The 21236-nt window shown below is 43.3% G+C and overlaps 2 protein-coding genes across 13 annotated transcripts in view; one reads left to right on the forward strand and one right to left on the reverse strand.

Annotated features, from left to right (window-relative positions):
- The window catches only part of EFR3B (EFR3 homolog B), a 1026989-nt gene that overhangs the window by 327206 nt on the left and 678547 nt on the right, over positions 1-21236 (forward strand). For 4 of the 5 annotated variants that reach the window (XR_014963209.1, XM_085613091.1, XM_085613090.1 and 1 more), the window contains exons 2-3: positions 9837-9913; positions 19175-19302. Coding sequence is in view for 4 of the 5 variants with exons in the window: in XM_085613091.1 (XP_085469217.1) it covers positions 9837-9913; positions 19175-19302 (205 nt within the window). In the remaining variant the exon portion in view is untranslated. The remainder of the gene's footprint in view (positions 1-9836; positions 9914-19174; positions 19303-21236) is intronic. The other variant, XM_085613092.1, reaches the window with a different exon arrangement.
- LOC146821991 (uncharacterized) overlaps positions 1-21236 on the reverse strand; it is a 358608-nt gene that overhangs the window by 289311 nt on the left and 48061 nt on the right. The gene's annotated exons all lie outside the window — the stretch shown is intronic.

The raw sequence follows: 21236 nt of genomic DNA on the forward strand, positions 1-21236 counted from the left end.
TTATAAAGAAATGAGAGACTGACGTTTATACAGGGATTACAGAATCCCATACATTATAGATGTATTGATGATACAGACACATACTCCAGCCATCAACCCACCAATCCCCTGACACAGATGCCACCACTAATTTCCCACAATTTCACCATCCCTGGGGAAAAGGGGCATACAAGACACCCCCTTGTTGATACTGTATTCATAAGTGGTACCACATGGCACGTTCAATGATTCCCCTTCTATTGGAGGGTGCTTGCATGCTTCAGGGAATGCAGTACTAGGAATTACATGGTGTCTTGGGGTAGAAGGTGACAAAAACCCTCTATCGTCTACCTGGAGCTTGAGAAATGCCTAGGGACTCGCCCATCCTTCCTGCCAAAGGGAGTCATGGGAAGTGAGGCCTGGGCCTAATTTTGCAGTGGGGGAGCGTTGTTGAGTTTGTGCCTCAATACCACTCTTCTGCAATATCTCTTCCCCACCAGGTGAAAACTAGATAGAGAATACAACTGCCTGATGCTTGCGTGGCAGGTGTATGATGGGCTGCTGGAGGGGCAATGATGGGGATACTGCCATCAGATTGTATTTATCCCTGAACCACCCTGTTGCCTTACGACAGGGAGGAGGGTTGTGGAACCTTGGTGGAGGGGAAGTTTTAAATAGGGCCAATCCAGGGTTCTCTTAAATTACCTTTTATATTTTTGAAAGTCTTGTAATTTACATATTTTCCTGATAGTGCCAGCCTTGCTGTAAAATATTTCTCTTCCTGCATTTGCTTTGCATCTTTCACCTTCCCATGTGGTTGCTCTTTGATACATGAAAAGTGCTCCATAATTGGGACGGAACTACAGCTGACCACAAACATGGTTTTCAGTGTCCTGTAGGTGCCTGATCTATTAAACTTTACATAGAAAATCATAGTTGGCTTGCAATGGGTAATGTTCTCACAGTGAGGGACGGGCGTTTGAAAGGTCCAGCATACATGCCCCAAGGCGTATTGGTCAGATCAGGGTATTCCTTCCTATGGAGGAGGACCAAGAGGTCTCGCGGGGAGAAGGAAAGGGCTGGACGGGATACTCCAGGTAAAGGAAGGAAGGCTGGGAGGGGAGAGCTCCTATAAAGAGTAAGGGCCCTCACACACCCTGAGAGGTGTCATGCGTCATCATCGGGCAGCTCCTTGTTAGGCCGGTGCTGCAATGCCCAATGGGGCTCTTTGCTGGAGGTCTTCAGTGTAGTTTGCCGAAGGGCCCTGATGATGGGTTGTGGGAGTAATTGTGTGTGTGTAGCTATAAGAGTCCCAAAAAACGTTATTCTCTGGCTGCTGATGCTATGATTAAAGCAGACTACGTGAGTCATGGCTGGCTAGGGAAATTAAACCTGCTGCAGCTCAAGGTGAAAGGTGCAGTGCAGGAGTGGTCAATTGGTCGACATGTTTCATGCCTCAGTTCTCCAGACAGATGAGCGGCATTTCATCAGGATCAGTGGGGAGAATAACCTCATCTATTCTGCAAAAGGAAGAACGGTCAAGTCGGTGTACTTGGAGGATCCGTCCCCGAGTACAGATCCTGGAGCTTTTCACAGAGCGGAAAGGGAATGTGAAATAAATATATATCCCTGAAAGCTAATAGGCCATTTAGATCTATTTCTATGTTTGTGCCGTCCCAGTTTTTCGTTCTGAAAATCCCGTCATCCTACACCTTCCTTCCCTCCAGCGCTGTACGAGATCCAGTGCTGCACTGACAGGCTCTCTGGGAGCCCTGTGACAACAGCGTGATATTCCTTAATGTCATAAATAGCAAGAGTGGCAAACCGCTTTCACCCAATCTATTTAGAATTCGTGATTGAGACTTCCAGTGGAAGCCATAGATAACAAAGGTAGATTTCTGTTTTGTAGTTGTATCCTCAAAGCTTTCTTAAGCTTCTTCAGTCAAAAAATGGAGCCCATAAAGTATGACGCTTCCAAAAGCAGATTATAAATCGATTGTTTAAAAAATCGACTGTTTCCAGCAACTTCGTAAACTGTAACTCAGCCCATTTTTAACTTATTTGCCCAATTACTTCATGGAGCTTTCCAGTGCGTAATTTGTAAAAATAAAATAAGTGTCAGGGACCTCATCACGAAGCAGCTGGAGCTCGCACCACCCACAGCGCTTGCCAGCACTGCCAATGACAGCAGCAACATAACTACTGAACACCACACGCCTACTGGGACTATTCCAGACCCCAGCTACGAGAATGGCTTGGGTGGCAGGTATTACTCGTTTTTAATGAGTATTTAATTAATAAACAACTGTTGTGCTCATCTCTAAATCAGGCAGACATTGCCACCATGTGGCAGACTGTCTTAAGTGCTGATGCTGACAATTAAGTGCAGGTGCTGAGCACCAGAAACCACAGGTTCAATTTAAGCACTGGCTGTAAAACAGTCAGGCCTTCTTTTATGGTTTTTTTATTGAGCGTTAATGCAGAGCTTTCAGGGATGAGCTGCTTTATGGCACTTTAATTAAATCCATGGTTTGAAAGAGTTTATCGTATCTCGTTCCTACTTAACTGTTTTATACAACTGCAGTGATAAATTGCTTCATAGTGCTTTAATGCAGACCATTCATCGAGAAGTTGCTCCACAGGGGCTTGACGCGAGCTATTGTTTCATATTTATCTTTTAAGTATTTTATTTAAGCGCTATGTGTTTGCTTTCAGTTACTGCCGATCGGGATGTGATGCTTCATTGATAAACGGCACCGTGGAGTTTTAACACAGTCCTTTCATTGCTTTAATGATTCTGTCCATTCCTTCCTCACTAGTTTTAGAGGGTAGATAAACTGATTCATAATGATCATTCATTGATGAAGTCCTCCACGGCAGAGTATTAATGCAATCCATTCATTAAATCACTACTCCATGGAGTATTCATGCTGTCCACTCAATGCTGCAATACTGAATACTAAGTATTCTTGCTGTCCACTCATTGGTGCATTACTCCACAGAGTATTCATGCTGTCCAGTCATTGCTGTACTACTCCACGGAGTATTCATGCTGTCCAGTCATTGGTGCACTACTCCATGGAGTATTTACGACATCCATTAATTGGTGCACTACTCCATGGAGTATTCACGCCGTCCGCTCATTGGTGCACTACTCCACGGAGTATTCTTGCTTTCCAATAATTGATGCACTACTCCACGGAGTATTCATACAGTTTATTCTTTGATGTACTACATTACAAAGTATTGATACCTTCCACTCATTGGTGCTCTACTCCACGAAGTATCCACGCCGTCCACTCTTTGATGCACTACTCCACGGAGAATTCTTGCCATCCACTCATTGATGCGCTACTCCACGGAGTATTCATACAGTTCATTCTTTGATGCACTACTCCATGGAGTATTCTTGTTGTCCATTCATTGATGCACTACTCCACGGAGTATTCATATATTTCATTCTTTGATGCACTACTTTACAAAGTATTGATACCTTCCATTCATTGGTGCAGTACTTCAAGGAGTATTGATGCTTTCCACTCATTGGTGATCTCTTTCACAGAACACGTATTTGCTCCATGCATTCATACACTTCTACTTCGAGCGTTGGGTTCATTGTTAATTGGTTTTATTGACCTTAAATGCTCTAGACCATTTCTCAAGGTTTCACGCAGCTAACCTGCTCCCCAGAGCGTCTGTGATGTAATGTTTTTGTAAAGTGCATCCTAGAACGTTTCAACTTTTCTTTCTTTGCTCCCGTCTTTTTATAGCTCAGGTGCAGCCCCTTAAATGCTAGACTGATTGCTGGAGCTTTGAAATGTATCCTTTCCTGCTGAACTGCCTCGTAGACATGTAATAATGTTTATTGCCTGCTTACCTGCTCTATAAACGCAAACATAAAGTAGAGGTAACTGGTATATATTCGAACAGTTTAACATATTCTGTTAATGGCTGTGCTCTTTCATTCTTTAATGTAGTGACTGACAGACTCTCACTGACAGACTCACCCAATCTCTCTTACTGACTGACTGACTCACTGACTCACTCACTCTCACTGACTGACTGACTCACTCTCAATGACTGACTGACTCACTGTCACTGAGGGACTCTCCCACTCTCTCTCACTGACTGACTGATTGACTCACTCTCACTGACTGATTGACTCACTCTCACTGACTGATTGACTCACTCTCACTGACTGATTGACTCACTCTCACTGACTGATTGACTCACTCTCACTGACTGATTGACTCACTCTCACTGACTGATTGACTCACTCTCACTGACTGATTGACTCACTCTCACTGACTGATTGACTCACTCTCACTGACTGATTGACTCACTCTCACTGACTGATTGACTCACTCTCACTGACTGATTGACTCACTCTCACTGACTGATTGACTCACTCTCACTGACTGATTGACTCACTCTCACTGACTGATTGACTCACTCTCACTGACTGATTGACTCTCTCCCACTGACTGACTCTCTCCCACTGACTGACTCACTCTCACTGACTGACTGAATGCATGATGGGAAGTCCCGCTATTTCACCACAGCCATAACAGCAAAAGAAAACTCATCCAAAGAACTATTTGCTGCAGTAAAAAAGCTAGCCAAACCCCCCGAAATAGCCAACACTTCAGTAAGCTAGACTTTGTGCAGCTCCTTGGCCACCTTCTTTCAGGATAAAGTCAGATCAGTCTACTGTGGTTTCTCTACATCCTTGTCTCAATGTGTGACCCCCCCCCCCCCCCCCCAATGTGCGTCAGTCACTCCTAACTTGAAAGAGGAGGTCTCTTTAGCCCCTTCAAAATCTATTGATCCTTCAGACCTACTTCATTTTCCGTCCTTGACCTCTGATCAGGTTACCAAACTACTTCTGTCTACCAAATCAAATCTGGATCCCCATTAGACCCATGGCCCCCCAAGATCTTTCATCTTCTACCAGATATAATTGCTTCTAATCTCTCGCCTGTTTTTAACCAAATGTTTTCCTCAGGCATATTTCCCATCAACTGAAAATTAACATCAGTCCTCCCTCTTCTTAAAAAAAAAAAAGAAAACTTAGATGGGGGGGGGGGGGATGCCAATAATTACCGTCCAATCTCAAGACTCCCCCAGTCCGCCAAAATGGTCGCGAAGGCCATGAATGTAGCAATATCAGAAAATATCGAGAAACATGCTTTCCTGGATGCCACCCAGTTCGGCTTCAGAAAACACCATAGTACGGAACTGGCATTGATCTCGGTATCAGAACAGATCAGACAGACGGTCGATGCAGGGGGCAATGCAGCACTTGTGCTGCTTGACCTCTCTGCCACATTCGACACTGTTAGTCATGCAAAACTATTGGAATGCCTTGAGAGGATAGGCAAGAAAGGAAAAACTCTCACCCTACTTAGATCTTTTCTATCTGACTGAGAACAATTTGTAGCTCTTTCTTAATTGAAATCCCACAATTTCACACTGCCTTGTGGCGTACCCCAGGGCTCATCATTTAGTCCCACTCTTTTTAACATCTACGTTGCCCCCCTAGCGCAGCTGATTAGATCTCTGGGTTTTTCAGCAATTTCCTATGCAGATGATACCCAGATTGTGGTATCATTGACCGGATCGCCTTCGGACACGGTATCACAGTTCTATACCTGCCTCTGTCAAGTTGGTGACTGGATGGCCGCCAACTGTCTGAAGTTAAATTCCAACAAAACTGAAGTTCTACTCTTTGGCAGTAACACCACTTTTTGGTCCCCAGCTCTTTGTCCATCGGAACTGGGCTCTTTGCCCACCCTACAAATACATTTAAAAAACTAGGAGTCCCCTTTGATTCCAAGCTCACATTCGAAGGTCATGTGAACCAGGTTACCTCTGCATCCTTTTACACATTAAAACTACTCAGAAAAATCCTTCCTTTCATTCCTGTTAGTCTACACAAGCTGGTGATCTCTGCTCTGGTCTTGTCCAGAGCTGATTACTGCAACGGTCATTTTGTCAAGCTCTGGTGTAAATGCTTGACTAAACTACAGATTGTGCAAAATTCCGCCGCACACATCTTGATGGATATTCCAAAGCATAAATCTGCCACTGCTGCGCTAAAAGAATTAGACTGGTTACCAGTGAAGAGACGCATTGAGTTTAAAGCTCTTTTCATAGCATTTAAAGCAACCCATGACATAGGACCAGCCTTTTTCAAGCAGAACCTTTGTCAGTACGTTCCTACGCACCATCTATGCTCAGCGCAGTCCCACAATTGGGTGATTCCTAGGTTCAAGAAAAGCTCTTGGGGCGGCAAAAGCTTTCTGGTCGGTACGACCAGACTCTGGAACTCTTTTCCTCAGAGGTTAAAAGACAAAACTCACCTGTTGGTTTTCAGGAAAGCGCTAAAGACATGGCTGTTTAACCTATGACTCTGAACTCCTTACGGCACATTCTACCTGAAGAGCTAGTGCCCTGACACCTTCGGGTAATTGTATTGCGCTTTATAAATCTCTTTTTCATTTCATTTCATCACCAGAAGCATTTGAGGGAATGTGGCTTGTTTGATCATATACATGGCTTCTGCTGGTGCTGCTTAATTCAGATTCAGAAGGATTACTGAGGCTGTGATGTCAGCCCAACACCTCCCCATCCCTTCTCTGTTGGATGCTTCAGCATAAATTGCTAACTTTTGCTCTCCTCCTTCTCCTGCAGACAATACTTTTCAGTGTTAAAGTCCCAGCAGGTCTTAGAACTCCAACGTCCCATGTACTTGGAGGTGGGCAAGCCACTGCAAGATCGAGCCAGGCTCGACCCTGAAGCCTGGCTCAGCTCGAAGTCCTGTTGGAATCTCAAGCCCATAACGACCCGCGCTTTCATGTGGCTTCTGCCTGCCTCCCAACCTCCCACTGCCCAGGATATTGGGCTCCGGGACGTGCAACTGGGGGGCTAGGTTTGAGTCTGAATTGGCCCAACTTCCTCTGATTCTGGACAAATCACTTAATCTCCCCATGTCTGTTAATAATATATATGACCTTGTATAATGTAACTGGTGCACAAGTAAACAAGTGTTTACATTTGTTTTATTGTTATTTCTTGGAACTTTAAAACAAAAGAGTAGAATAGCCCGTATACATATTATATATCTCCTGTCTCAGAAAATCATTACATATTGCAATACATTTTATGTCAATGTACAATTGTATGATTATCGCTCGGTTGTAAATCCAATACAGGATTGGTGATAGTCTGTCCATAGAATATACAAAGAAAGTTCGAATAAGAGGGGGGGGGGGACAAAGGATAAGACCGAAAGAAAATTCCAACCGGTATTCTTATAAACAATTGTGCTGGGTAACAATGCGCTGATAGCATATTTTACATGATGTTTGCTATATGATTTACATCGAAAATATGTTCAGGGCTTGGCTCGTCAACGGCCTCAAGGATTCAAGCCAGACTCTTGGCAGAGTTTTTTCAGCTCTTTACACTGAGACAGTAGCTTGCACTACAAATGTTACTACTCGGACAAGGTTTTACAAGGGTTGGCTGTTTGGCTAGTTGGTGCTCAGGGGTGTTTCCATTGTTTAATTTCTCTAGTGTGTAAAACCCTCGCTGCACCGCCTCTCACCTTGCTCCTGCTCGGGGTTTCTGAGATTAGGTAAACTTGTGCAATCCACTAATGCTGTAGGAGTACAAACCCTGAAAGTGCTCCATGGGCATGACATACACACCAGGGCCATGATTTACAGTGGTGAAAAAGGTGCTACTTGCATTCTAATTGGTTTACTGCACAGTTAACACACTGTGAAAGAATTCAGTCATAAATGCATTGGTAATCATTGAAATGGAAATTGTATAAATGCATCATTTCACTATTGAGAAATAGCAGAGCTGTCGATGAAGCTTGAAGACTGCAACATGGACGTTATTAGCTGAAATAGCATTGAGTGTGGATGCAACATCTTTCAGACCCCGACTTCGGATCACACGCTTATCTGTATTTGCACAAAATTGGGGCGACTATACCCTTTAGAAGTAGCAGCACACACAATTTACGAGAGTGGTGCTCTTTTTTTATAAGAACGTTAAGTGACCAATACCCACCAACGCACAAATATTAATAATTAATAACAGTAACGTGCTATCAAATTTGACCACGCCTTGAAGAAGTCTCGTTGGGACGAAACGCACCGCGTCGGCTATGAACTTGGCTATGAATTTTGTATTGTGTTTTTAAACCGAACAAAGTCTGCTGAAGAAAAATCATATAAAGGAATAAAAGAAGGATATTTTTTCATATAACTTGAAGATTCATTCTATTCTTTTGGGAGATTCTTGTTCGTTAATCACTAATTAGGGTATTGCACTGTATTTCCTGTTATTATACTTTAACTTTAGGTGTGTGCTGAGCCATCCTGTACCATATATACATCTGCATGAAATTCGAGCGTTTCAGTGCAGGTGTGCCAGTTTCTCCTTTAATAAGTCCCCTTTCATTTCTCTTTTTTCTTTTTCTAGAGCTGCCTGCAGCTCCTCAGACTACGCTAATTCGCTGCTCACTTGTTGCTGATTTCATCTGCAGTGCTCTACGTTCCATCTGTCCACGGCTTCTAAACTAGACGGACATCTTGGAATGAGCTTGTCCATAGTGTATCATTCTAAAAGGGCCAACACATTGTTTCCAAACGTGGTGACTGATGTAACATTTAAACAACAATACTATGTACATTTAACTAAACTCATCAGTGACTGATGATGCACTTTTAAATATAAGCTAGATCTGTTGGCATTGACAGTGCTTGTTCAGTATTAACTATCTTGTCTCTCATTCTACGATTTCTTTGTTTAAAGGGAGAGTCAAGTTATTTACATATCCTTGATTCAGCTGCTGACACATTTTCTTGTGCCAGCTTAATAATCTCTTGTTCCTTTTTTTTTTTTTTTTTTTTGCTGAAAGCGAAGGCCCACCAATCTACTTTATAATCCTTTATTGAACACTCATTGACCATTATATTCTTCAATTTAACTTGACGGTACATCCTGTGAATACATTTTCAATCGACAAGCAGAGACAGACGATCCTCTTGTCTAAGGCAACCTCACGTATAAGTGTGGATGCCGCTCTCTGTCCTGTTAACCAAAGTAGTAAATCAATCTTGTGACCTATATATGTTCAGTGGCCGCTGTCATAAATTTGGTACCGAAGTGAAGTGATAAAGGTAGGTATTGTTTAGTGGAAGTCTGGCCGCAGTCAAAGAGGCAAAGAGTGTATAGTTCCCCATAGACTACATTTTATGTTTAGTTTTCGAAAGTGCAGGCATCAAACTGACCTATTGCTTATAATATACTTAGAGTGGGATTTCAATCCAACCCTTTCAACCATTGGCTCTCTTCGTCCAGTAGCTTTCAGACATTGGTTGAGACTTTGTCAATTACATCTTGGCTCTGCCTACTAGTGAGTTCATCTCGCACCTAATGCTCGTGGTTGTTTGGGTATATCCTCCTGCCTCCAATTGAGAGCTTGCATTAAACTATAGCCCTCTGTCCACTTCTGCTGGATTTATTGTGTTTAGGCTGCATGCATTACCACATTAAAACCAGGCCGTTTGGTTGTCCCAATGCTTGTTAAAGAAACATGCTGGCAATTTGGCTCTTAATAGAGGAATCCAAAGTAGGCAACTGAATGGTCTGTGCTAACAGTCTATTTTAATAGCACCTGTTAACACCATTCCTCTTTCTCAGTATGGTTTTCATTCGTCGACTTTATATCCAATTAAACTTCTGTTGGTTAAATGTGGATTATGAGGTCAATAAACTTTCTTTATTGTTTACCACCTCCCTGTTTTTCTGAGTATATCTTTTTGTCTCCATCTTAGGTGTCTGCGGTTGTTGCGGAGCTTTACGTCCACGCTATAAGAGGCTGGTTGACAATATATTTCCAGAAGATTCAGAGGTATATTTTCTCTGCCTTAGAATATTTACACAGTTATACCTTTAGTCATATTTGGAAAAAGTAAAACATTTAGCTAGACCACCTCAATTGGTTTTTCATTCCTTTGATATTGGGAGGTGGGAAGGGGAGGATTACATTAAAACAATTAAGGTAGTTGGAAGAAGCCTTTTATCTCCTTGGTAAATGAGCATTGGCACTGCCAATTGTTTTGGCTTTTGCATATTGAAAAGATGTTTGCACGCTCCAGTAAGACATGGAGGAGTTATCGCCTCCTATTCTGCATCTGGTCTTGGTGTTGAGAGAGCCTTGCTCTGCTGCTCTCTTTGCTGTGCTTGCATTGTGTGTTAATTGGTGATCACCTTTTCCTCATTGAAAATACAAAATGGATGCTGTTACCAAGAAGGTTAAGGGAGCTCAAGTTACCATTATGGGGAGGAGGAGGGGGAGGGTGTCGTGCGTGGGCGGAGGAGGAACGAGGGACACGGAGTACAGTCTTGTGACCATGAATGGGAGCTCATGGCATGAGGGATAGACCTAAAGAATGGTGCACGGTGTACATCCAGAATATGTACAACTTAATGAGCAGCAAAACATGTTTTTCCCAACACACACGCAGAGTGGGTGCAACATAATTATAAGAAGTGCAAGCCTTTCTCATGAACATGAAACTGGTACTTGCACCACTTGGCCAGTCCTCTTTGGTCAGCCATTCAATCCTGAGACTCCTATTTCAGCATACACTAACACCCTGCAGTAACCTCATTTCTGTGTGCCACGTGCCACTCAACAGTGAAGAAATCCGGTACATAATATACATGATTCACCACACACAATAAGGTAGTTTGCCCACTCATACTTTTTCCACTCATGACATTTTCACATTGGAAGTGATTTCCAAATTAGTTTATCATAAGTTCCACTTCTTAGTGGAACTCTCCGGCATAGCTGCTCTGGACAGAAGATCTACCAACAAACTGTTCTAATGGGCTAAGATATAGCAGAAACTTGCGTTGACCACTGTCTTGTGTATCGTCATTATTTGCTGATGAAAATTCTACCTCCGAAACATACCGTTCATTCATTCTATGAATATACCTGTACGAAGTGAGCCCCTTGCATTAGTAGGCCATCGAGGAACCCAACAGCATCCATGCCATTCCGTCTTGCTAGTGGGGAGGTGTGACATGCTTGAAGAAACGTTTCTAATGTCGCTTTTTGGCTGAATGTTTTCTTTGTCATGAGGAGGACAGCAGTAGTTATTTGGTAAAGATGAGTGAAGATATGTGACAGAGTATCAGAAGAAGGAAAGTTTGCTTACTAAAGGGTCTTTTGCATTCGGGCGTTAGCGGCTAGGTTGTTTAAGATCAATTTCTTTTATAATGATCCATTTGCAAGTGCCTTTTAAGGCAGACCAGTGCCAGTCACTTTTGCAATAAGGCATTAGTATTCTTCTTGAGCAGTGGTGTTAATGGTTCCAGCACCTAAACCAACACAAAATGTGAAACTCCTTCAGGAGGGCATTTTTGTGGATTTAACTTGTTTCATAGGTTCACTGACTTTGTGTATTGAGATAGGCTTTAACTAAATTAGCTGGGAATCGCAAGTGCCTAGTGGGCGTGGCTATGTGTATTGTGGTGGTCCAATGGCAATGATGGCTAGCATCTTGAAAGGGATAGCAGTACTATGGGTAGTGGGAGAGACCGCGTTCCCATCCCCGTTGCGTTCCCAGGAGACATGACATTAATTGTCCCTTATTCCCTGATCGTGAAGTCCCACTTCCTTTTCCTCATTTTAATATTTAAGCTTTGTTTCTTTCTTACGCCTCATCTCATTCTTTGTCCTTTAAAAGGAAGCCACCTTTCCCTACTTGTGCATTCCCATTGATCATGATCCTATCAGAGTGAAAATGAACATGTAGCACAACATCTACAGTCTCACAGTACCATATATACACACATACACATTCCCTTCCCGTTCTGGGAACAGCTCCAGGATCCAGCTGATGGTGGGCCGTGCCATACAGGCTCTGCAGCCCTGATTCACATCTCTTTAAATCCTGATGTGCTGCCTGAATGAGGCGAGGCGGCTCAGCAGGGGAGTCTACACGAGATCCTCTGTACCCGGGTCTGAGAGAGCCTGCCCAACACAATGATTAATGTGCAGGTTCATCCAACCCTACCTTAAATATCGGGACATTTTTATGTTTTAGAAGAAAGTGTCAGGACGCCAGGACAGTCCTTCAAAAACCTGGACTGTCTGGGGAAATCAAGGACGTCTGGTCATCCTAATGTTGCTGTAGACTGCTGCCTCTCTACGCCCTCATAAAGTGAGACCAAACTCTGGTGCTGTTTGAACTCATTTGCTGTCAGTTCAGTAGTATCCCAGTGCTGTTGCTTCATCAAGAACTGCGCAATACTTGACTTCTGCAGGTGATTGTCCTCTGTCCTCATGACCTCTGCTGGTCTGCGTGGTTCCCAGACTCTGATGCATTTGTGTCATTTCCTCAGAGCTTCCTCTTTTCTAAAGAACTACACTTCTAAGATTGCCAGTTTACATTTTGCCCATGTCCTGAAGCTTGTTTGGGGTCCCTCCCTTTTACCCAGTGTAGGACAAAGTAGTTACAGCTTTGCCTTCGAGGTGGAGGAGCTGTAATGTCCAGGCGGAGAGGCCTGATTGAATGAAGAGGGAGCCGCTACTACCAAGGAGGCGAGGATCGGGCTGTCTGGTGGGTCTTGAGTTGCAGGGACCAGAGCAGAAGTGCAGGCCCACAGAAGTTGCAAGAGCTTCGAGACCGAAGGCACAGTATCCTCTGAGTACAGGGTTGTAGCAGACTGATATTATTGGCTTCCTCCGGAGCCTGTGTAGATGCGAGTTAGTTATTCTACTCTTACTCCTCATTCTGTGGCTGGTGCTGCTGGTTGATGACACCTTTATTCTTTCCTGTCATTGTTCCTTCTGTTTTAAGGTGCTTGGGGTTCTTGGCTTCCGACTACAGGTTCGCATTGGATAAGGAGATTTTTGTATATCCGCTTCAGCCAAGTAAGGTTTTGCACATGGCATGTGCCATGCATAGGGAACAAAATGTATCGAGGGCGGTAAGTGATCAGGGAGACAGAGATAGGTCAGAGAGCTAGTCAGTTAAACACATGACCCCATTGAGTGCTTGGAAACTTTCCCTCAACCTGCATTCCTCATACTTTCTTCTTTCTGCACTTCTTTTCCCCTGGCCACTTCTTCTCGTCTTTCCCTTCTATGCGCTACTCCACCCTCACTGACTTTACCAAATCAATGAGGTGCAGTCACATGGTCTGCTTCTCAGCTGCTTAGATGGTTGGACAAGAGTGAGGGAACACACTGCCAGGCACACCGGTTCAGCATTCGGCCAGATGCATTGTGGTAAATGCAGTATATGGTTATACTCACTTAAGCTGGAAGGTTTTAGTATTCACCACTGTTGGAGCAGCCATTGCTGTGCATCTAGACACGTGTTTCAGGATGTGCCCTTAGTAGAGAGTAACGCTTTAAATTTGGAGGTCCTCACAGTCTTCTAGGCTTTCTGTACCACTCCCAGAGTGCAGGTGCAGCCCAATTAGCTCGTCAGCCCAAACACTCCACGTAGTCAATCACAACAATTGGAGGAGGGAGCCCACTGCCTGGCGCACCAGCACACAATTCCCCAGATGCATGGTGTGGACGAGGCAGAATGTGTAGCTCGTAATGCATGGCTGAGGACAATGTCAGCCATCTCCTTTGTGAAGTTCCTCTGCAGTATCTCTCCCCCTGTGGCAGTGGTGAAGAAGTCTGGTACAAGGCAGCAGCACATTAGGAGGGTGATTACTGCTAGGTGTGGGTGATTATCCACAGATTGGCATGTAAATCACTTCTCAAATGACAGTTTATGTGCTGTGAAGTTTCGGATGCAGATTTATCGCTGTGATAATCCTGCACCTACTTTCTGAGCAAATTAATGCAAAGCCTCTTTGATTTAATTTCCTATCCGCCAGAGTAGGTTTACGGGTGCATTTTTCTGTACATAAAAATCAATGCACACAAACGTCTGGTTGTGAACATAACAATGCATAATTTAGGATGATGCATGATGTCGCGAATTAAGCATGCATTAATATGAAGTGTGACATTTAAGCATATTTTTTTTTTTTTGCAAGTCCCCTAACCTAGAAAATATTTGCCGAGGCGTGCGTAATCATTTTCTGCTTCTAATTTTTTTTTCTAAGTGAATGTGGCCTAACTGCTCTTGTTTAAGATAGCATGAATCAGTGAGGTGCAGTGGTGATTGGTGGGTTTATTGAAGGCTATAGGAGGTTGTTTTGCTGACCATTTTATAAGTGCTTTATGAGGAGGCCAGTATAATATTGAGTGGCAGAGTACAAGACGACAGAGAGTTCAAGGGATTAAGCAGTAGCTGTTTCTCTGCTATGGTGGAACATGCCCTCCCCCCCCCCCCACCCCATCAACAGCCTCCAAAAGGAAAAAAATAAAACGATAATAAAATGGGTTTATTATCATTTTATTTTTGCTGTCCGAGCTGAGGCTTGGGGGCGGAGTCATCGCGGGGACAGTCATGGGGAGTGGTGGGTACTGTTTTCAATGCCCATGACAGTTTGGCGGCTGTCTCAGGCTAGCCAAACCGTCATGCGCACTAAAGCTGTCTCCTACCCGAGCTGCCTTGCCTGGTTGGAGACAGCAGGCACAGGCTTCCAGTCTCCCTGGGAGCACAAATCGAAGGCGCTCAAGCCAATCCTGATATTTCTATCATGACATGAGAGCAGCATCAGGATTGGCCGCAGGGAGTCTGGGAGACGGTACTGCCTGCAGTGGAGGCTGAAGATCGGAAGAGCCGCTATGCAGCAGGTAAGTTCTTATTTGTATCCTTTTTATTTTTGCCGTCCTCCATTGTCAGTCGTCCACCCTGCCCCCGTCCGCCTCTCTACCGTGATACCAGCTGCCACTGGTATTAAGGAAAGCCTTGCTTTTGCCAGTGGATGGGTGAATATTGGTGTAACATCTCGTGGTCTGTGCAAGGTAATAGGGCGGGCCTTGGACCTCTACAGTAATAGACTGAAAAACTCCTGGAGCACATGTTAGCAAGAGAGGTAGGTGGAGATTCATCTGAAAGTGTTGCCAAGGCTGCAAGTAACAAAGTTAAGAACTTTTCATAGCGGTTGACCATAGAAGTGAGGAAAAGCATGAAGCAGTGCTTTCCATTGGTTCAATTTTATGAGGACGGGAAAGTGAAGGATCTTGGCAAAGTCAGATGGGAACTGGGGCAGAATCTTGCCGATGCTGAGAACGTGGCAGTGCTGGAGATAGTGGATAAGGTAATTAAGATATTAGCACAGGTCGTTGTTGAAGCCCATCCTCCGGTTTGATTATAGGGGAGGAAGTGTGAATGGATCAAGTATCTTCATTCTTAAAACTTAGAGATGTTATCGTACGTACAGTGGTAGTTAGTTTCCCTGCTTCCTTCTCACTTCACAGTGCTCGTGGGATTCTATTCCATTCCACACATTATGGGTCGCATCCTAGACTGGGTGGCAACGGCAGAGCTTGGTGTCTGAGTCCTGATGGTGGTAGATGTGCCCAAACCTGACCACAGTGTAATTACAGTCACTCCAACACAGCTCATTAAAAGCTCCATCAATACACTAAAACTCAAGAGAGTACAGTAACATGTTCTAACTTTTACTCTTAAACAGTGAAGGCAACAGTGAGACAAAGAAATGTATTCCTTGTTCTTTAATCCGTAAATAAGAGAAACCGATTGTTTTTGTGCAGTCTGTAGTCTCCGATTAGAGAATCTAGATGTTAATTAATATAGGTAATGTGTATAATGAACGTGTTAATGACTTGCTGCACCAATCATTACTGCTCCTTGTTTGACGGAGAACATAGGCATGCGATATTTTAGCCTTTTTAGCTGGAAGAAGAAGCTACTTATTTTACTACTTCATTGATGGTCATAGTTCATAGACCCACTGAAAACTCAGAAAAGAGAAACCAATCAACTTTGAAACAATAATATCCTTGGACTGACAATGGAGGTCACCCCTACACCCCTTGGCCAGTATGTCAGTAGTTGAGGTGGAGTCTCTCCCAAATCCACCATCCCAAACCCAAAAGACTATGACAAGGCCCAAAGCAAAGAGAAGATGCCCGTAAATGCAGAAAACCCAAAACAGCAACTGCAGAAGGAATGTGCCCAAGTTCAATGCCATGGTTTTCATACATCATGTAGCATCTAATGTGGAAAACAATGAGAGGAGAAGCTAGAACCTCCCAAAGAGGTAGAGAAACTTAACAGACCAGAGAGCAGCTTCACTAGCCAAGAAAAACCCACAGGGAGTTAGGAGATTGAGAGGGTCCTCTGAAAAACCACACTGACTCCAGTGTGCAAATCAAGCAATTCAATAATATTTAGTCGGGTCTTTTGGTCGTGGAGAACAAGGTCCAACCCAACTGTAGTGAAGTGAAGGAACATCTGTACATCTGGAAAGAGAAATGTAGAAAATAGGATGACTGGAAAGGAGCGTGAAGCATGGGTGCAGGCCAGACACTGACAGAGGACTCTTGAGATCTCATAGTTGGCTAGGTGAAAAGTGTTGGGATAGGAGCTCGTTCTTAAAGGTACAGGCAGCTGTTTTTGACATTACAGGGAGAATCAGAAGTGTCCTAGTGATACGAGGAGCAGGTTCAATAAGCTGAAAATATACATACAGCCGTGTGGCCTCTGGCGTTTTAAAATGAACTAAGGGGCAGATTCTGAACACCTAATTGAAATAGATCTGTAGTACTGTGAAATAAACAACACCCTCCAGAGTGCTGACAGTGGAACATCACGTAATGAGAAACAACTAAGACAGAAGTTTCCTATGAGAAGTCTGCAGAATTCACGCGAGATGTAATAATACACAGGGCAGCTCTACTTTAAGCCATGAGATAATTCCATAACCGATTATGTAAATTGGGCAATGTTAATAAAACATGCTTATCACCATGACCACATGTGAATATTTATGAAGAAGCATAGACTACATCAAAAAATCTTTAATTCAGCTATTGGTTGATCATATCAAAATTCGTCAGCATCAAGGAGTTGCTTGTATGACTATTCAGTTGCAGAATTTACTATACTCTTAATAAGGGGATGTGCACTGTACAGAGGTTTCAAAACTCATTTTAAGAAGTTGACTTCATGCTGAGAAATGCTTATGCAAATACTAAATTGAAGTCTATTCTTATGTCCCACTATACAATCTGTTGTCAGTTGTGCCAGAGCACATAAACCTGAGTGAAACCTTCTCGATATTGTTAAGTCATGATAAAGAGCAGCTGTAGATATTAAGTGTTTTTGATATACAAGAAGTTTGTAGTTAACCTATTTTTATTTAAAAACCATATTCAATGTTTTAAAAAAACTCTGATAATTTGGTTTCCTTTTCAAATCAAGAACGTGACTAAAGCCGTCAAGTGAGAGTCAAATGAGACTCTTTAAACGATGACGTTTTTTGCTAGTTAATCCAGTGCATTGTCCTATGAAATGTCTGAAGATGCTGAAGTGAGTGATTCGACAGCGAGCCCAGGTTTAGGGTTTGGTCGTCTGTGATGTACTAAATGGTCATTGGGGGGTAGAATGGGAAGTGAATTGTAGCTATTTTGAAACGCAGAAAGAAGCCATTAGAGAGAGTAAAAATATACTAAATGACCAAGAGACTCTGAAGCCATCTTCACTTCGAGTCCAGTGTTTTGCAGGAATTGCCCGAAAGCGAAGTGAGCTTCATAAGGTCATCAACCAGGAGGCAGGTTTTGTTTGCTTTTTGTTGATCTGGACTAGTGCTGTTAGAAACAACCAGTGGATCTGGCTGTGGCCACCACTGTTGCTTCTGTGCTGACCGTTGCTGCTGTGGTTCATGTTGTGCTCCCTGCTGTGGATGGGAAACGCGGCGGACAACATTTCAACTAGGGAAGAGCCATGATATGATTTTGGAGGGGAGCTACCTTTTAGCCCTTTACCAGTGCAAAAACACAATACAGAATGTGAACTTCTGAAATTCACTCTGATGGCTCACCTCTGCATTCTCGTTTTCAATATCCCTTTACCCTGTAGCACAGCTAAGGCTTCTGTAGCCAAACATGAACAGCGGAACATGTGAGGTCAGGGCATGTGAAGAGCTGGAGCAGAAGTAAAGCTTCAGATGAGTTCGGCTCTACATGTCCACCTACTCTGGAACTCTATGAAGCAGCTCTCATAATCCCTCCACATTGAACCAGTATTAACCAAGCCAATTAGTCTTGCCTGTGAAACCCGCCCGAGTTTGCCAGTCATTTTTTTTTTTTTATTGTTCCACTATAACTATCTGCCTTCTTGGAATGGTAAATAATTAATAACCTGATATTAAAAAAATCACAAAAAGGCCACCACATATGCGTACGCACGTACGGTGGCAATATTTGAATGATTTTCCTACAATTATAAGAAAAAACATATTTATTTGAGTTTATTGTTAATTTATTGATCCAAGGTGCAGGACATCCACATCAGAACTATACATTTAAAAACATGTGGATGTTTCAGTGCAAGAGAAGAGTGGGTAAGTGGCAGAGAAGACCTGTCCGACCATCGCAAAAAAAATAATTTACTAATAAATAAAAGAAAGCAATGGAACTAAGCTTTGAACACATAGTGAGGGAAAGATGACACAGATACCAGCAGAAGAATTAGGGCAAAGTGGGACTAAAAGCAATGAAACAGTGTGGAAGGGGGAGAGCAATGAAGGATTTAAAAATGTAAAAGAAAACAAGGATTCTAGGGGCAAAGAGTAAAACACATACATTCTCTAATGGAGTAGTGAAAGAAAAAAGTAGTTCTCTGATTGTAAGTAGTTGAAGGATCCAACTCATCCAATCAAACACTGTAGCACAGCTATGTTCCAAGGGAGGGAGGGGCCAACACAGGAAGAGGAAGAAAAGTCAATGAATATGAAAAGCAAACAAAAGGGATTGATATGTAAGCCAATCAATGAATGAGAAGTAATGGGCTGATCCAAAGCCCACTTCATGTTTTGGTATTGTATACAACAGACATTTCTACAAGAGGCTGAAGCAATCTGCAGTCTCCAAAAAGACAGAAATAAAAGAACTCTGCCAGCTTTGCTATCTTATTATTATTATTATTATTTTTTTTTTTTGCAGAATGTACATCACATAAAAATCACAGTTTAACGCTATTTTCTTCATTGTCAGGATGGACTGGTGAAATCCAATATGGAAAAACTGACCTTCTATGCCCTGTCGGCTCCAGAAAAGTTGGATAGGATTGGTGCCTACCTGTCGGAAAGGCTGAGCAGGGACGTTGCCAGGCATCGCTATGGGTAAGAGGACATCATCTGAGTTTCTAACATAAAAAAGTAATGATGTGTGAGAACACGTACTATGCGTGCACGGCGGGTTGCTGTTCGGTAGGTGTTGCCTGGTAAGATGGGTGCTACTCTATACTTTGTGCTATGAGGTTCTTCAGACGCCAGACTATAATGCTCGAGTACTAATTGATGCAAAGTCCATTTTACCCATGTTGGACAAAAAAGGTGTGCCGCCTCGGCTTTCTTTAGCACATTTTTTTTTGTGGTTTTATATAGCGCGAAGTTGATTCGAAGGTATCAGAGCGCTTTACATGAGCACCAGTTGCCTTACACAAGGACACATTCATTTTTGTTAGGCACGGGGAGGTTAAGTGATTTGCCCAGAATCACAGGATGTTGAGCGTCATTGCCGAAACTCGAACCCGGTTCCCAGATTTGAAATTGACTGCCATAGCCGTTAGGCCACATCTTCTCCCCAGTACATATTTGGAAATAGTCTATCTGCTTCTAAAATACTCTTTGAGTGATTTGTATTTATGTTTGCTACTTCTAAAAATGTGTTTGTCGTATGTCAACTTCCCCCCTCAAGCCCCCCCCCCCCCCATTTGTAATTTGTTTTTATCAGCCTTCACATAAAAATGCTGGTGAAACATCAGCCGATTGCCAGCTCTGTCTAGGACGGGCTTTGTAAAGTATTATTTAACCTGTCAAGGAACCATGGCAACAAAAGCCATCCTCTTTGGAATCTCGACAGACATGTCGAAGTTATTTTTCTCTTGCGTTTCTTTGGAACAATGTTGCCTAGTAAGGTACTAACACACCAGCACTATTAATGTCAGTCTGTTTCATGGCATCATTTCGTGAATGTATGGAGTTTGTCAGCCTCCGCTTCAGACAGCTCTGGCTCTGATAGTTCAATGTTAGATTCGGTTTGTAGTGGTCAGACAAGCGATTCTTGCACCCCCTCTCCCTCACGATGGAAGGATGCCAAGTCATGCCATATCACACACTCATCTGCTGCCAGTGCGGCGGCTCCGGCTGGGGCAGCTGCGACCTCGCATGCGTGAGCACATTATGCATCACATCATGGGTGCCCTGGCATGAACTCGCTCAGCCAGCTGCTTGTTCTCACAGCTGGCATATGTGGCATGCCAATGTGAGATCCTTTTTTATTACTCCGTTTTGTAATGATGAATTCCAATCAGAAACACAGAACAATAAACTGCAGAATTACTATAATTTTATAGGCATGATGTACATTTATGTGCAAATTCATCAGAACAATCAGAAAGCAAAATTAGAATCTAAAGACATCCCATTGTGTACGCAGGCATAAGAATAAACAGTGCCATGTTATAAAGGAATAAAGACATGTTGACGTACAGCATGCCTGTGTTTTTTTGTAAATACACTGTCATGCCACACACATCAAGGTGACTTCATTTTCTAGATGTTTTTCTTTTGTCTGGGCTGATGCCAAGGCCTCGTATGGATTATAAATCTGATAAATAGTGAAAGGAGGCCTTTAACTGGTCAGTAGCATATCAGCCTGCTTCATTATTCTAAAGATCCCCAAAACCTCCTGGGAAATACTCCGACCATCGCAACAGCACACAAGAAGGGGAGATGTAAGCTTGGCACCTCGCGGGATTTCTTTTACTCATATGATCTATGTTTGCGCTATAGATTGTATACTAGCTAGCTCTCTCTATCTCTGTCTCTGTCTCCCTCCCTCTCTCTCCCTCCCTCTCTCTCCCTCTGTGTCCCTCTCTGTCCCTCTGTCTCACTCACTGTCTGTCTCCCTCTCTCTGTCTCCCTCTCTCTGTCTCCCTCTGTCTATCTCCATCTGTCTATCTCCATCTGTCTATCTCCATCTGTCTCCCTCTGTCTACCTCCCTCTGTCTCTCTCTATCTGTCTCCCTCCCTCTGTCTCCCTACCTCTGTCG

This window comes from Triturus cristatus, chromosome 6 (genome assembly GCF_964204655.1).
Source record: "Triturus cristatus chromosome 6, aTriCri1.1, whole genome shotgun sequence".
NCBI classification, from domain to species: Eukaryota; Metazoa; Chordata; class Amphibia; order Caudata; family Salamandridae; genus Triturus; species Triturus cristatus.